This window comes from Ceratina calcarata, unplaced genomic scaffold (genome assembly GCF_001652005.2).
Source record: "Ceratina calcarata isolate Rehan_Ccalc_2016 unplaced genomic scaffold, ASM165200v1 scaffold15.2, whole genome shotgun sequence".
In the NCBI taxonomy this organism is placed as follows: Eukaryota; Metazoa; Arthropoda; class Insecta; order Hymenoptera; family Apidae; genus Ceratina; species Ceratina calcarata.
This window is the reverse complement of record NW_017136199.1, coordinates 141,468-158,638: the sequence shown is the minus strand read 5'-3', so window position 1 is coordinate 158,638 and position 17,171 is coordinate 141,468. Positions and strand designations below refer to the sequence as shown.

The following is a 17,171-nucleotide window of genomic DNA, read 5'->3' as shown; positions in this document are numbered from 1 at the left end:
CAGAATCGTGTTTTATAAAATATTATTGAATATTGTGCCTTAATTTTGAAGCAAACATTTAAGACTGAGATAAGCCAGAAATCTATGTTGTGTACGTTTAAGGAGCATTAGGTACACATTAAACTTGTTTGGCTTCTACCTGTGTACGATTTAATTGTATGTTTCATAATGCTCTGGATAATAGTTACATCAGTGCTTTTCATACATCTTCATACCTCATGAAGTATTTTCGCAACGAAATATAATTTTTAAGTAATGAGAGAGAGAGAGAGATGACGGAGTGTTTTTATTACGTAGGTACACGCGGGGTTTCATCATGAAATTTTGAAACATGATGCGTAAGTTACATCGGAACCGCATTTATCATATATTGTTTGTCTGGAGATATAATGTCATGCATAAATCAAATTTGACGCAAACAATTCGGCCTGATGTATTGAGTATGATATACTTGCAGATGGAATGTGGAGGAACCAATTTAGAGAACGGGTTTACAGTGATGTCTGTACTCGTTTAAAGACGTCTACTCATGAACTTTTTAAGAGAAAATAAGGGTAAGAAAATGTAGTACGAAATGTGTACTCCTTAGGCTTACCTTCTTGATGATACGTTTGTGTTGATATTGGAAAAAGTGCTTTGACAGCAGACACAAATCCTTCCAGACATTCGCTCATCCTCAGGCCTAATGATACAGTCTGATCTATGACTCTTATTTTGGTAATACTTTCTTTCTTTAATTTTAAGATACTTGTCAATCAAATCCTAATTTTACTACCCTATACTTTAACCTACTACTTCATTAAATGAAGGTTGCAAAACAAGCTTTTGTAACATATGAACAAGGATTTCGTTTCTTCGGCCATATTTTATGCGACGTTACGGTACTAAATACACACTGCGAGTACCATTGCTGTTTTCACTTCATGTTTAGGAATATTATCATTACTTCTCTGTTTATCACGGTTACGTATAAATTCTTAACAATTTTCTTCTTTTAGATTATAATAAAAATAATCTTTCAATAATTAGGAGGAAGTAATAGAAAAATTATTTTTAAATTAACAAAAACATTTTCTTGTTAAATAATCGATAATTATTATTAGTTCGAATTAATTGCTGAGTTATAGAACATTGAAAATAAAGAATTTTAAAAAATTAAATGTTAAGTAGATTAAGAGGCATTGGGAGAAGATTTAAGAAACAGTATTAAGTATGTGTATTATATAAAATTATAAATTAATTTTTAATTGAAACAAAAAGAAGCTTGTTCAAGTTGAAGTGGTCTGTTTAATTTGGCTTTTACGAAGGATAAACGTATATGAAGAATGCGTATCATTCTTCCATGTTAATTAATCAATTATTAATTACTGTTATCATTGTTAGGATTTACGTGCTTTTCTTAACAATGGGGAGAGATTATTAGAATAAATACATTTAATGTATTTAAAATTGGTTCGTTTGACGTTTAACTTGAATTATATATGTCTTCACTCAAATCACACATCACATCTCATTGCAACCAACACTTTATAAACAAGAGAGACAATAAATGCACTAACCTCTTCCCCTTGACGTGGATGGATGACTAGTAACTGATGTAGCACTTGATGTTGATACCAGATCGTTATATGTCAGATCTTCCCTGCTATTGTAACCGCTGGATAGCGACAAATTGTGACTATTATGCCCCTGCGATATGGCTTGCGGATTTTGAGGCGTACGGGAACGAGTCCTCGAAGCGACACAGTCAATGGCTTGTAAGTTCAACTCGGGTAAACTTGCTCTCGCGCTACTGCGAGCTCTTGTACTGTTTCCACTAATGTTATAGTTTGTCTGCTGAACTTTATGCTGAGACTGCCAATCAGTATCTGGAAGATAACGATCAGTTTAAATTATCATTGGTTAAGAGCTAAACATGATCTTGTTAAGCACGAATAGCCAGTGTGTATTGATAATTGCATAATAGATCAAGGATTGCGAAATTATTGTTAAATAAGAGTTAGATATATTCATACTGGTTGATAATTACCTAGATATGATTCTAAGCCACTGCCATGACTTTTACGTTCACCTCTTGCTCTACTTTCTGTCTTAAAGGAATTACTTGAATGTTTACAGGAAGAAGAATTATTAAAAACTTCAGACGATTGTGGATCACCAATAGTCTCTCTACGTCTTTTTTCTTCTACAGTGACTGGAATAGAACCAGTGCTCTGTCGTTTTCTATAACTGCTACCACTGCTAGAGCTCTTCCCTCTAACCTTAGAGGTGTTTGCTAAAGCATTGGCCGTCTCTACAGACCCCCCTGATGACAACTGATCTTGTTGATCTGCCATAGATTAATCGACTCATGCCACTATACTGTCTGTAACAAAGTAACGGAATAAATACATGTAGCAATCTCGTTTGGACAAGAGTATGCAAAGCAATTGTAAAAACAAATACAACAATGTATGTACTTTGATGAAATGTCATGTCATATATAATGTTATATATTATAAAAATTAATATTTTAAATACATTGAATAAAACGTTAAATTGAGTCTTCATATAATAATTTTTAGTTGCTTAACAAATATCGTACATTGAATTTGCCTTTCATTCTAAAATGATCATTTCGTAATTACGAAATTTCTTTGCACAAGCAATGTTAACTGCGTTTATTTTTAATCGACGAAATGAGTTTAAAGTGAACAAAGGAAACAAATATTTATAAACATATTCGTTACATAAAAGCATCGGGGAAGGTTGAGTGTAAAAACTCTGATCGCCGAAGGCTGTAACAAAGGAATATATACCTACTTTGAAATAATGTATTTAAAAAACCGATACTAACGATATTATAATTCTGACAGAGCAGGCTAAACAGAAATCACTTATTACGATGAATCTATGCGCGTTCTGATATGAGCGTGACCAAATAATACAGCGGAGGCGATGCGCAATTAATGTTTTCCTCCGCGTTGAAAGAGATAGTAACAAACCGAAGAATCATAACAAACACAACAACTGGTGCCCGTTTATAATATCACGGCCGATGGGAAATCGTGCCGTTGACATCATAGGACTCTCTTCTAAGAATACTAGAATTACACGGTCGCTACGAAGCCACGAATAGACTCGGTACACTGTAACGATTCAACGAGAGACGTAAATAATTATAACAAAGACTCGCAAGTGAGCAAGCCACCATTTGCTTGCGAACAAGTAATGGAGGACGAGTTCTTTCTTCGTCTCTTTCTCTCTTCCGTTTCTACGCTCTCCGTCAGCGTGTGACCTCAGGTTGAGGTTCTCGAAAACGAGAACCCTACTTGGCTATGCAGATCCCCGAGCGAGAAAAACAAAAAAATAGTCTCGCACGGGGAAGAAATGGGGATCAGGGCAAAATCTCGGATTCGTCTATAAGATTACCTGAATGTCGGAAAAACATGCCCAGGGCATCGCGAGGAAAATGTCTTCTCTCGTTGACGATTTTTACGAGCGCAACGTATATTCTCGATTACACACGACACAGCTCACACGGCAGGGAGACGTGAGATTCTCGCGCACGCACGTATGCACAACTTTGACTGAGTGGCTATGTAGTCTTCATATAATAATTTTTAGTTGCTTAACAAATATCGTACATTGAATTTGCCTTTCATTCTAAAATGATCATTTCGTAATTACGAAATTTCTTTGCACAAGCAATGTTAACTGCGTTTATTTTTAATCGACGAAATGAGTTTAAAGTGAACAAAGGAAACAAATATTTATAAACATATTCGTTACATAAAAGCATCGGGGAAGGTTGAGTGTAAAAACTCTGATCGCCGAAGGCTGTAACAAAGGAATATATACCTACTTTGAAATAATGTATTTAAAAAACCGATACTAACGATATTATAATTCTGACAGAGCAGGCTAAACAGAAATCACTTATTACGATGAATCTATGCGCGTTCTGATATGAGCGTGACCAAATAATACAGCGGAGGCGATGCGCAATTAATGTTTTCCTCCGCGTTGAAAGAGATAGTAACAAACCGAAGAATCATAACAAACACAACAACTGGTGCCCGTTTATAATATCACGGCCGATGGGAAATCGTGCCGTTGACATCATAGGACTCTCTTCTAAGAATACTAGAATTACACGGTCGCTACGAAGCCACGAATAGACTCGGTACACTGTAACGATTCAACGAGAGACGTAAATAATTATAACAAAGACTCGCAAGTGAGCAAGCCACCATTTGCTTGCGAACAAGTAATGGAGGACGAGTTCTTTCTTCGTCTCTTTCTCTCTTCCGTTTCTACGCTCTCCGTCAGCGTGTGACCTCAGGTTGAGGTTCTCGAAAACGAGAACCCTACTTGGCTATGCAGATCCCCGAGCGAGAAAAACAAAAAAATAGTCTCGCACGGGGAAGAAATGGGGATCAGGGCAAAATCTCGGATTCGTCTATAAGATTACCTGAATGTCGGAAAAACATGCCCAGGGCATCGCGAGGAAAATGTCTTCTCTCGTTGACGATTTTTACGAGCGCAACGTATATTCTCGATTACACACGACACAGCTCACACGGCAGGGAGACGTGAGATTCTCGCGCACGCACGTATGCACAACTTTGACTGAGTGGCTATGTGCTATGTGCTATGTGCACTGGCACTGCACTGCACGGGGCACACACCGAAAGACGCACCGAACGCACTGCCGAGGCACACTGAAGCGAGCCAGCGGAATGCGACAGCTAGCTATCGGGATCGGGTTGGTTAGAATTGGGAAGCTGGAGAACGCTCCGCCCCCATCAGGAAACGTCACACACAAACTCGTACGTAGGTGCGTTCGAAAACTGGATGCCCGCGTGGAATGAAATCGCAATTCATAATGCAACAGCAGACGCAAAACCGGCGCGAATAACCATCTTGCAGCAGTTTTTTCAAACACCGACTTTTACTTTCTCTTTGTCTACGACGTAAAATTAGCCGCAAACAGTTGATCAGATATCAACGCGAAGCTCTTTTAAACGTACAATTGATTAACCTCAAGCAATATTCCTTATATGCTCCCTGTAATTACATGTGCCTGTACATGCGTATGACTCAATATGTTGCACGCAACACTGCACGCCATCCATTGCAACGTGCACACAACTTTTATTTTCATATTTGTAACGTTTGCACGAGCAATATTTAAAACTAAACATTATTAAGAAATAAATTAATTACTGAACGATATTGGATCTTGCTGGAATGGAATATAGTACACTAACCTGAATGTCGTTCTGATTCAAAACATGATTAGGTTAATAGCGAATGAACGTTAGACATTGCACAAGTTAATGCTTTAACACGTAAACTAATGCTTTTGCTATGTAACGAAAGAACAGTACATAAATAAAGTAATACGTGAAGAATGGAAATTGATATTCTTCATGAGTCTCATTAATCAAAATGAATCACGATCACAAACGTGTTTATTGACAAACAAGGTATAGAGCATACTTTTGAAGTATAGACCGCATACGATACACGGTTGATAAAAATTTGGCCTTCGTCGTTTTGAAATTCTGTAATACCTCGCATTTACGACGTCGTAAAGTTCATCCGTGATTCTATTGTTTGATTACGACAAGTATGTTACGCATCGGTTGTGATTGGTCGAAAACCACATTTAGTTGTGGCCAATTGTCTATTAAACTGAACTATTTATCGAGCTCTGTCAAAACATCTTGGAACGAATAAGACAAACAGCTTGCGATAGATAAATTGAATAAATATTTTTCTGCGACCAGGCGATTGTCAAAGAGTGCAGCATTTATCGTCGATTTTATCACGGAACGATTACTCACCGAAAAAGGGAACTCCTCCCTGGAAGTCAGTCGGACTCCAGTTACGCAATGCGATGTGCGAGAGGACACGTGAAAATACAGACTGTGGCGACTGTGCTGTCAAGTCGATCGGAGCGTCGTCTGCTACGATATCTCGACGACCGAGGATTATACGCGATGCAGGTTGTTTCGGTCGATTCAAGTTGTGGAGCACGTGGCTTTGTACGCAGCTAACGCCTTCTGAAAGATGATTGGCCGACTGAATCCCTCAAGTCAACCAGACTTTATTATTTCGTAAGAAGGATAAATTCAAATACTTATTTAAATAATTCTTTAAAAACATTATATAACCAACGTAAGCGAAAGCGGTTTCTATCTACCGATTAAAATGAAGTAAGTGTTATTTATATATTTACAAACGCGCAGAACATTATTTACACATTTGGAAGGCATAGGTATTGAAAAATTCATTATCAGCATAAAATCATCAGATTTTTTAATGTATTTTCGTTTATTTGTTGCAACAATAACTATAATAACAATGTGTAACTATCCCGCCTGAGAATTATGTATTATTTCTCATTAATACTATACAACAGCTGTTTCAAAGATTCTTCGTTAATAGTTTGTAAATTATTGGTGTTATTGTTTACACCGGCAAAAGTTTGTTCCATATTTGTATTAATTATGTCCATGTTATGTACTGTACTTCTGAAAGTATCGTAAGGTCTCATTATATCTTTTTGTGTAGGCGACGATACTCTCAAGTGTTCCATTTCAGCAGTAGGCGAAGACAATCCATTTTCTAGTGGTGATATCACCATTGAAAAGAAGTCAGCATTTTCCTCATTTCCCGAATTTATTGTCTTGCTAGTTTCAATGCATTGTTTGAGCACAGGATTATTAGAAATGCCTGACTTCCATGCATTTCTTTGCTCTTTATCTTCATTATTCATAATCAGTTCTTCTAACTTTTGTTTCTTATTGGCACTAGCTTGCACTCCTTCACTATTAGGTTCCTCCGTTACAATATGTTGATCTTCAGCATTTATTATTAGTACATACTTGTTCTCTTCATTATTTATGATATTTAACATGGACTGACCATCTTTTAAAAAACCTTTCTGAGTTTTACTCAAGTCATTTGTTACATTTTGTGTATTTATTAAATTGATTGGCGGTTGATCTGTGGTATTTTCTGGTTGCAATTTTTCTGTTTGCTGTGCTGGACACTTATGTGTTCTTTGACTCACCTGTAGCAATAAATGATTAATAAAGTTACCAGAATTCCTGTATAATTTTATATATTTCATATACATACCTTGTATCTGAAGCATTTTCCACATGTGGTACATTTGTAAGGCATGATACCTGTGTGGATTCTTCTATGTACTAAATAAGAAACACGTTGACGGAAACATTTTCCTATAAAACAGATAAGCAACAATTATTTTTTCTAAATCGTCTGTACTCATGATTTAAAGTAAACTTTAACAAGAAGCACAAGACTGTTATACATACATCACAGAAAGAGAACAATCCATGTTAAATTGTTAGTAATAACTGAAAACAAAACATGCATTATTCTAAAGTTCCCACAATGATTTTATCCTTATCTTAGATAAGTCGACATACCGCAAGTTTCGCACGCGAAAGGTTTTTCTCCTGTGTGAATCCTTTCGTGATTGTGTAGGGTAGATAATTCTTTAAACGATCTTCCACAAGTGGTACATGTATGTGGTTTGTCATCTTTGTGGTACAACCTATGCTTGTGATACGATTGTTGAAAGGTGAACGTTTTATTGCATATATTGCACTTGTAAGGCATCTCGCCTGAATGCAATCTCTTATGCTTTTTTAGAAAGTACTTTGTTGTAAACATTTTATTGCACACGTCGCATTCCCACTGTTTAGCCTCGTGCGTTTTTAAATGCTGCATCACATGTTGTTCCTAGAACAGTACATTTTATTTAATTCCATTTGCGATATTTAAGTGAAATATAATTACCTTCTTAAACTTTTTCCCACACGTCGGGCAACTGTATTTATTTTCATTAAGTATGAGTTCAATCTGTCCACCCTTGGCTAATGATCCTGAAAATGTGTATTCGTTAGTATCTGCATGTTTCATTATTGAAGTATCGAATTATGGATAGAAATTACCCAGGTTGTATCCCATGTGTGCTACTCTCATGTGCACCATCAAACTTCCCCTCATTTTAAATACTTTCGAACACAAATGACACGAATAATTCTTAAGTAAATTCTCAGGGACAACATTCAAATCCTTTTCGTCGATCATATGTACCAATTGTTTGTGTAAAAGTAAGATATTATGGTCAGGGAAGTAGAAGCCACATATATTACAACGTTCAGTCTTTTCATTTGTCGATGAGGTTTTTATAAGTTTCAAGTGAGGCAACACCTCTTGATGTTCAAGATTTTTGTTACTTATAGCAGATAAATTCTCTGTCGCATTTTTACTATTAGCTTTCTCTGATAGTACATTAGCAGAAGCAGTCTTAGCATTTGGAAATTTACTCGTCGTTACTGTATTTTTGTTATCATAAGACTTTTTCTCTTCCACTACGTTCTTTGTCAAGTTTTCATTTTGATGTTCGTAATATTGATCTTGCATCCAGACTTTAAATGTCGAGACATTTTCATATTGTATCTCAGGATAATTTTGTACACAGTTAACATGCTTTACATCTTGATCAGGATACTGCTGCGTATCATAGTTTACCTTGACTGACTCTTGTAATATTTGTTCAGATCCCTTTTGCGAGTCTATTTTCTGATTTCTATAGAGGATCTCTTTGTTTCCGTAAATCAAATCTTGCAGAAATGTAACTTGAGGCACATGATTCGTTTGTTGATCTTGAAGGGAAACGTCTAAACTCTCGTTCTTAGAATCTTGTTGAATTTGAGGTGATATCAGATTATTATTATGAACGTTAAAGTGGCTCTGTAATATTTTATTTGAATCTGCGATTTGTATTTTAGACAGATTCCAATCTTGAACAGTGCCAGTTTCTAAATTATTTATTGCTGATGAATTATTACTGGTGACGATGCTCGCAGGTTTCGATAATTCTATTGAGTTGCTGCTGTTCAAATTAATAGTATGACTAAACAAATGAATAGTAAGCTTATCAATGCCAAGCAATACTTCATTACACACTGGGCATGTGAGAGGTCTTGTTGCCACACTTATTAATCCTGTTCGCAATGCATCCAATGTTAAAAAACCTGGTTGTGAGCACAAGGGACATGCTAAAAGTCGTGCACACATATTTCTTACCAATCGTTATTTGAAATATATATTATTTGTGCTATTACTTATTGTTCCCCTCTCACAGAACACCATAATCTTATTGTACTTTTAATTGCATGAGTGAAGCACACGAGTCTCCTTCATCTCTGATAATAAAAATTAATTCTCGTAAGGGCTTAACGCTGGCTGTTAAAATGTTCAGCGTGTAAAGACGCAAGTTCAAAGTGACTGATCAATTTAAATTTAACATTGTCATCTGCAATGTTATCGGGGTTATGCCTGAACTTGACCCAGTAGCACAAATTAAAGTAAAAATCAAAATCGTACCTTAAAAATTGATCAGTAAAAAGAGGAAGCTTGTGAAAGAAGAAGCTTTCTCTTGTTTCAAGTTCACGGAATATGACAACATTTTATATCTGGCAGTCTAATTATAGAATGAGGATTTCAGATATTTATCTGGGATTCCTTTGATTCTTTGCTGGGTATACACGATACTCTCTCGAAGCTATATTTAAACGAGAAGCGGGACGTTTAAGAAGAAAATGTGACAGAGGCAACGGCTCGTTTATTACGTTAAAAAAGTATAAAATTACAAATAACGATGGACGTCATTTTTAATAAGCTGGACATTTGTATGGTGTACCGTTTTTACAACAGTATTCCCTTCCAGCAGAAAGATTCGTGTTAATCCACCCGCTTTTACAGTTTTTAATAAATAAGTAAGCCTGTTACAAGAAAAATAATATCATAATCTCGCTATAAAATAGTTTGGCTTATTGTAAACTACATATGATGAAACTTACCCTTTGTTTATGACAATCATGTTCTATTGAGCTACATATTATTTTAGGACTGTTTGGTAAATGTTTAATAATCTGTAAAAAAGAAACAGTTGATAGTTCAGGGAATAAGTAATTAATATGTTCACAGATTAACTTACAGGTTCCAAACATTTGTTTATACAAAGTCTGTTTCCGGCTGGGGTGCACGGAAGTTCGTCAGGCAGATCATTAATAAGAGCGGGATTGCCTTTAGGCGCTTCTTTGCTGCCCTTCTTAAACTGTCCACTTAAAAAAATCCCACAGGCGCAACCGACTGGAGGCTCAGTAATCGAAATTTTAACGGTGCTATTTATAGCTTCCACTTTCATTTGACTATCTGCTAATGCAGACGAAAGGCAAACAACTAATAATAGATACGCTTGATTCATCTTTCTGTAAAAAAAAGAATTTAATAACTTTAATGGTAGATTGTGAAAATTTAATTTAGTCGTACTCACATTGGTTGAACTGCCTGCTTTAGCTGAAGTGCTGCAGATCGGTGAGTCGGAGCAGGTTTTGTTGAAGGTGCCTTGTTGTGTATAGTCAGCATTTAAAGTGGGGCAGACATTTAATAAGCAATGTTTCATAATGTGATAATGTGCCGTTCATGTTTGTGTATGAAAATGTTTTATTCTTCTTTCAGTCGTGGGATACAAATAAATATATACGGAGAAAATGGTTGCATACTTTCTTATTAATAAAACGATATACGTTTATTATGCATTTTATGACTTCTTAATCAGTTTTGCGTTTCCTTTCAAAACAATTTTCTCTCCATTTGCGACACAGCTGTATTCACATTTCATGATCTTCCTCTCGGAAACAATTTGCACTTTTATTTCTATCGTGTCCCCAGCATAACATGGTGCTGGAAACTTCAAATTTTGTTCAACTACTATGGTCCCCGGACCTGGTACCTTCGTACCAAGTACACCTGAGACCAAACCATTGAGCAGAGCACCGTGAACAAGATTGTTTGAAGATTCAGTATGTATCGGGTTGTAGTCGCCAGTTAACTTAGCGAAATTCAATACATCGTCTCTCGTAATTGTTTTGAAAACTGATATCTCATTAGCAGCGTTGACAGTTTTCAAAATATTCGAATCTCCTGTGCAATATTTCCTCAATAGTCCAAACAATGACTTAGTCAACTTCATTTTGTTTCCGTTATCTAGTCAGTTATTACATTTACATTCTATTCATCGACCTTAGTTTCTACTGACGGTACAATTGTGGTGCAATCGTTCAAGAATACTGTTGCCAAATTTTTAACACGATTACTTTCATGATTTGACAAATCAGATATTTTCTTAATTAAATCCGTTGTTACTTCATCCTTAGATTCAGGTGTAATTAGATATATTAAGCTAGTAATTGCTGAAAGTATGATATCTTCATCGTGTGACAAAAGTAAGCTTGTTAACAACGGAATCCCTTGATTTCGCAATATGTATAATTTATTAATCGGATCTGAAACGTAATTCGTATTTTAGTCTCTGATTGTTAATATTTCTTCAAGAATAACAAATATCATAATATATTCTTACCGACGCATGCATTACAAATACCTCCAGCTGCGAAGCGTACTAGCTTTATATTATTATCTGACAGAGTGTAAAGAAACAAGTCAATTATTTTAAGCTGTCTTATGTAATCATAATTTATGGGATCATACGCAAAATTAGCGAGGTTCGCCAGTACCTGTTCCTTTGCTTCTGTGGAAAATAATTCATTTTATTAATTAAAATTCTAGTCAATCGTAATACTTTTATTACCTCTAGACTTAGTAGTCTTGAATTCTGTAGCTAAAAGCTTCAAAAAATCGTAACGACCGACAGGATTTTTTCCGGTGCGTTTTATTAACTTCTCCTTACTGGTAAACATGGGAGTGCAAATCTTTTATCAATAGAAACAATTGCCAATATTACAATTTTTATATTCTCGTTAGATTACTATTGTAAGTTGTTATCGAATACTCGAATTATAATCGTAATAAGACAAACATTTTATACTTAGTAGTTCACTTAATCCCATTCTTGTATTTCATTGTTTATTTATCTAGAGAGTGAATGAAGTATAGTTGAAGTTGAGAGGTCAGGTCGAACTTGAGAATATGTATGGTTCTATTGTTCAATATAAAAAGATGAAGTTTGCCTATACGTACAATTCTGAAATTGATAAGTATTAAATACGCACATGTAAAATACAGTAAATATATGCATTCGCTATCTGAAATATTTATTAGCATTGCATTTTAAATGGATTAATGTACGAATAGGAATAGGACTTCATCCGGATATGACGTTTCAAGAAAAGTGTCAGCCTATGCAACTGCGATTATAGTCAATGACCGGACGTTACGATTGATATAAAATTAATCGTATTGGTGGACGAACTATTTTCTGATTTTCTGCATTGTTTTAATATATAAAACAAATCAGTGACTCGGTATTCTCATTGAACGCGGATTGAACGTCGAGTGCACGTCGAGCGTATATTCGAACATACCGTTCCTTATCGTAATTTCTATGAAAGTGTCGGACCTCGTCATGGTTAACACGTAGCCGGTGTTCAACGTGTCATAGACCTCCTGATCCTAGCCTAGGCATAGTGGTTTAGTAATTTGTTGCGGGCTGCTTCTTGGTTTGCAACGTGTCAAATAAAAAACAAATGTTAATATGTCGCTGGCGAACGTCTGTTGAAACATAACAGTAAAAATATCTATCACGTTCGTAGTATTTCAATGAAAATATGTTGCCAAATAGAACGAGCACGACGAACACCAGAAAAGATATGTTCCCTGATAAGAAATCGACTTCTAAGCAAATGAAAACTTCCACGTTAACAAACGCCGTTGGCCTTAGTTCCTTAATTACATTCACCGTTTTATTACTCGCTTGGATTTCGGGATTTGCCTCTCGATTATTTGCGGTGATACGTTTCGAAAGTATCATACATGAATATGATCCATGGTACGTATTTCGATGTTATCACATTAAATACGGCTTTTCACTGAATTTCTGTTAATATCTTATTGTTTGTAATCTGTATTGCCACCGTCAAGTATATTTTGTTTAAATATAGGTTTAACTACAGAGCAACAGCTTATATGGTGGAACATGGATTTTATAATTTTTTAAATTGGTTCGATGAAAGAGCATGGTATCCGTTGGGTCGTATCGTAGGTGGAACTGTTTATCCTGGATTGATGATAACATCTGGGTTCATACACCACATATTACATTCATTAAACATCCCAGTGCATATAAGGGACATCTGTGTATTCTTAGCTCCAATATTTAGTGGCCTTACAGCCATCTCTACGTACTTATTAACGAAGGAAATATGGAACGCAGGAGCTGGATTGTTCGCAGCTTGCTTCATCGCGATTGTACCTGGCTATATCTCAAGATCTGTAGCCGGGAGTTACGACAACGAAGGCATTTCCATTTTCGCGTTACAAATTACATATTATCTATGGGTGAAGTCGGTTAAGACCGGCTCTATTTTCTGGGCATCGATGACTGCCCTGTCCTACTTTTATATGGTATCTGCATGGGGTGGTTACGTCTTCATTATCAACTTGATTCCCCTCCACGTTTTCGCGTTGTTGGTCATGAACAGATTTAGTTATCGCCTTTTCACGAGTTACACCACGTTCTATATCCTTGGACTCCTGTTCAGTATGCAAATACCCTTCGTGGGTTTCCAACCAATTAGAACATCGGAACATATGGCAGCGGCAGGCGTGTTTGGTCTATTAATTTTTGTGGCAACTCTTAGGTACGTAGATCGTTCAATAGGATCGTGTTGATACGCGAGATGTTCTAATGCGGCACATTTATTATTACAGATACTTAAGAACTGTACTTACGAAATCTGAAATGAAATACTTTGGAGGGATAGTTACGGTCACAGCTGGTATTCTACTGTTAATTTTGATTTGTTTAACTTATGCTGGTGTCGTTGCACCTTGGAGTGGACGATTTTATTCGCTTTGGGATACTGGCTACGCGAAGATACACATTCCAATAATAGCATCTGTTTCGGAGCATCAGCCGACAACGTGGTTTAGCTTCTTCTTCGATTTACATATTCTGGTTACGACGTTTCCTGTAGGTCTTTGGTACTGCATTAAACATATTAACGATGAACGGGTTTTTGGTAAGATTTTATTTGACAGAAATATTCATCGATCGATCTCATGTACGTATATTTTTTAATTTCCCATTTGCAGTTATATTGTATGCTATAAGTGCCGTTTACTTTGCCGGAGTGATGGTGAGGCTTATGCTCACTCTAACTCCAGTTGTCTGTATGCTTGCCGGAGTAGCGTTTAGTGATCTCCTTGAACTATTCTTCAAAGAAGAAGACGAGAGGAACGATCGGAGTAATACTGGAAGCGAAGAAGAAAGCGAGGAGGAAAGAGAAAAGAGTCCTGGTAGAGCACTGTATGACAAGGCTGGTAAACTCCGTAGAATGAAACACGAAAGACCTAGAGGCAATGGCGACGGTTTAGGTGTAAACCTTCGAAATGGTGTTGTTATCGGGGCATTTATGCTGATGATGATGTTTACCTTGCATTGTACTTGGATCACAAGTAATGCGTACTCTAGCCCTTCAATTGTTCTGGCAACATATAGTAACGATGGCGGTCGCGCTATTCTCGACGATTTTAGAGAAGCTTACTATTGGTTGGCACAAAATACACCTATCGATGCTAGGATTATGAGCTGGTGGGATTATGGTTATCAAATTGCTGGGATGGCTAACAGGTAAGTGTTCTTAAAGAAATAAGTATATTTCGTGATGACAATTTTATTGAGTAGTGTATATAAAATTATGGAAATGCATTTGAAATGGATTGAGAAATTAATGAATTTTATTCGAACACAGAACTACACTTGTGGACAATAATACTTGGAACAATTCACATATAGCTCTGGTTGGAAAAGCGATGAGCTCGAATGAAAGTGCTGCTTATGAAATTATGACGTCGTTAGATGTAGACTACGTATTAGTTATTTTCGGAGGAATGATCGGATATTCCGGAGATGATGTTAACAAGTTCCTTTGGATGGTAAGAATCGCCGAAGGTGAACATCCGCAAGATATTCGCGAGAGTGACTACTTCTCGGAGAAGGGAGAGTTTCGTGTGAATTCGGAAGGTTCGCCAACCCTCTTGAATTCGCTTATGTATAAATTAAGTTATTACCGATTCGGAGAAGTGAAACTTGATTATCGGTCACCGTCTGGTTACGATCGTACGCGTAATTCTGAGATAGGAAATAAAAATTTCCAATTAACATATTTGGAGGAAGCCTATACAAGCGAACATTGGCTTGTTAGAATTTACAGGTAACATGCCATAAATGCTGTTCACGCGATTGTAAATTGGCTTTAGCGGATTCCCATATTTCGTTGTGTTTTAAAACGCTTATTGAAATTGCAGGGTGAAGAAACCAAATGAATTTAATAGACCAAGCATTCCAATATCTAAACGAGTTATCACACGTAATGCCAACTCGTATGTCAGTAAAAAGGTGAGAATTTCATTTTTCATATCGCATAAAACCATCCTTCTTGCCATTTACAAACATTGATCGTATCGTTTCACGTTTTTCGCATTATAACGTTGTGTAATTTTGAAATGTAGTTGAAGTTTTGGGGGGTTGGACATTAATGTTTCAGACACCGCGTCGTAAGAAAGGTTACTTAAAAGGCCGGCCAACTGTTATTAAAGGACAGAAACCTCAACGAAGAACTACGTAACATACGTGTATTATCTAATTCATAATAATTTTCAAATACAATTTTATAATAAAAGAAAGAATTACCGTCCCTTGGGTCTACCACAAACTATACCTCCTAAGAATTTAATATCATTGAAAATTTAACATCGATTGAAGAAAAGCAACGCTTAAAGCAATTGGGACACTTTTTTCAATAAGAACAACTTTGTAAAGGAGGGATCATATTATTAGTTTGATGTATTACACTACATTTAATTCTTGTTGATTTTTTTAAGATTATTAAATGCTGTCTATGTATTATCTCTTACTAGGCTTAGGCAAAATATCATTTTTTTAATGATTGCAGCTTCCGATGCATCTTTATAACAAATTCACTTTATTTATGCAATATAAAAGCAATATCTTTATATGTCTAAAAATTTTTCTGTACTTATTCAGTATTCAACCTTTGGCACAAATTTTTATTGTCCGCTTTATGAGTATTGTACGTTTATAGGAGCAAACAATGGATGTGAAATATTAAATTCTGAATTGTCGAGTGGAAACACTGAAAAATAATTACGTGTACATTTTTGTTATGCCTGTGTAATGCACACTAAACTTCAATAAAAAAAGGTTCACTAGTCGAAGTGAATAAAAATATTTATTAAATGTCAAGCAAGTGAGATCGGAGGGAGATATGTTATGCATACAAAGTTTATTGTATATTACCATGTTGAACATTTGTAAGAACACCTGTCCCTCAAAATTATTGTATCACTTTAGCATTTGGTTTCGAGCACCCTACACACAATTGTAAAAAGAATTGAATTTAATGAAAATCTGTTCCTAAGCGTCATTGTATTACCTTCACTTCAAGTTTCTTTTATCAATCTTCTTGATACTTTTTGTACATGGATATATATTTCTTATAATCATTATAAGCAAGCCTAAAATTCGTGTGGTTTCATAATCTACATTATTACATTTTTTTACATGAATTTACTTTACGTTGATTATTATCTTTAGATACGTGAGTTTAGAAGGTCAAACGATTATAATTAAGAAAACGTTAAATACCCAACATAGATGTATGTTTAATTACTTAGGAGAGTACGGAAAAATTGTATAAGGTTGTAAAATACATTGCTACGGACATCACTTTATCTTCTATATAGAATTGAAAGTTGTTATGTTAATAAACAAATTTAATACAAATTGTTATATAATGTGGAAGGCAGACTATTTAGTAAAAGCAATATAATGAATTTTATTACATAATATTCGGATTGATTTATATTTTTCTGGTAAATAATGGAATATTACGTTTTAACGAGACAGGACTTTCAACGAGAGGTTGAAAAAACGGATGAAACAATTCAACAGGTGGCCTTTCATAATATATGCATTTCATGAATAGGTTATAGTCTTCTAAATGTCAAAATCAGCTGATCAGTGATAACAATTTTTCAAGCCTACTAGATTGACGAATCTTATTTCTTGTTGTTGTCTTCCATTGTTTATTAATAAA

At 35.6% G+C, this 17,171-nt stretch overlaps 4 protein-coding genes across 12 annotated transcripts in view; 1 reads left to right on the top strand and 3 right to left on the bottom strand.

Annotated features, from left to right (window-relative positions):
- ctrip (E3 ubiquitin-protein ligase ctrip) overlaps positions 1-6,014 on the bottom strand; it is a 15,399-nt gene extending 9,385 nt beyond the window's left edge. For 2 of the 7 annotated variants that reach the window (XM_018036270.2, XM_026819343.1), the window contains exons 1-4: positions 3,412-3,576; positions 2,030-2,365; positions 1,560-1,868; positions 596-682 (exon numbers count right to left, since the gene is read on the bottom strand). In XM_018036270.2, coding sequence (XP_017891759.1) covers positions 596-682; positions 1,560-1,868; positions 2,030-2,336 — 703 coding nt within the window. In that variant the 5' untranslated portion in view covers positions 2,337-2,365; positions 3,412-3,576. Of the gene's footprint in view, positions 1-595; positions 683-1,559; positions 1,869-2,029; positions 2,366-2,836; positions 2,958-2,984; positions 3,193-3,411; positions 3,577-5,831 lie in introns of those variants that run through there. The other 5 variants (XM_026819344.1, XM_026819346.1, XM_026819345.1 and 2 more) reach the window with 5 other exon arrangements.
- Positions 6,015-6,289: 275 nt separating this feature from the next.
- LOC108631993 (zinc finger protein 12) lies at positions 6,290-9,575 on the bottom strand. 2 transcript variants are annotated; one of them, XM_018036272.2, is made up of 6 exons: positions 9,415-9,575; positions 7,974-9,343; positions 7,819-7,904; positions 7,446-7,761; positions 7,132-7,235; positions 6,290-7,063 (listed from the first exon to the last, which is right to left on the bottom strand). In XM_018036272.2, exons 2-6 carry the CDS (start codon positions 9,103-9,105, stop codon positions 6,383-6,385), a joined length of 2,319 nt encoding a protein of 772 aa, XP_017891761.1. In that variant the 5' UTR covers positions 9,106-9,343; positions 9,415-9,575; the 3' UTR covers positions 6,290-6,382. The 2 variants fall into 2 exon arrangements, with proteins under 2 accessions (XP_017891761.1, XP_026675150.1); XM_026819349.1 differs by having other exon boundaries at positions 7,974-9,233.
- Positions 9,576-9,632: 57 nt separating this feature from the next.
- Positions 9,633-12,091, bottom strand: LOC108631994 (uncharacterized). Its single transcript, XM_018036273.2, has 7 exons — positions 11,684-12,091; positions 11,456-11,623; positions 11,190-11,378; positions 10,708-11,013; positions 10,028-10,272; positions 9,891-9,962; positions 9,633-9,812 (listed from the first exon to the last, which is right to left on the bottom strand). The coding sequence occupies exons 1-7, from the start codon at positions 11,790-11,792 to the stop codon at positions 9,702-9,704; spliced, it is 1,200 nt and encodes a 399-aa protein (XP_017891762.2). The 5' UTR covers positions 11,793-12,091; the 3' UTR covers positions 9,633-9,701.
- Positions 12,092-12,336: 245 nt separating this feature from the next.
- Positions 12,337-16,290, top strand: Stt3B (catalytic subunit 3B of the oligosaccharyltransferase complex). Of its 2 annotated transcripts, none has more exons than XM_018036319.2 (7): positions 12,337-12,880; positions 12,993-13,691; positions 13,762-14,072; positions 14,146-14,683; positions 14,805-15,266; positions 15,361-15,451; positions 15,565-15,656. In XM_018036319.2, exons 1-7 carry the CDS (start codon positions 12,660-12,662, stop codon positions 15,589-15,591), a joined length of 2,349 nt encoding a protein of 782 aa, XP_017891808.1. In that variant the 5' UTR covers positions 12,337-12,659; the 3' UTR covers positions 15,592-15,656. The 2 variants fall into 2 exon arrangements, with proteins under 2 accessions (XP_017891808.1, XP_017891807.1); XM_018036318.2 differs by having other exon boundaries at positions 12,343-12,880; positions 15,600-16,290.
- The last annotated feature ends 881 nt before the right edge of the window (positions 16,291-17,171 follow it).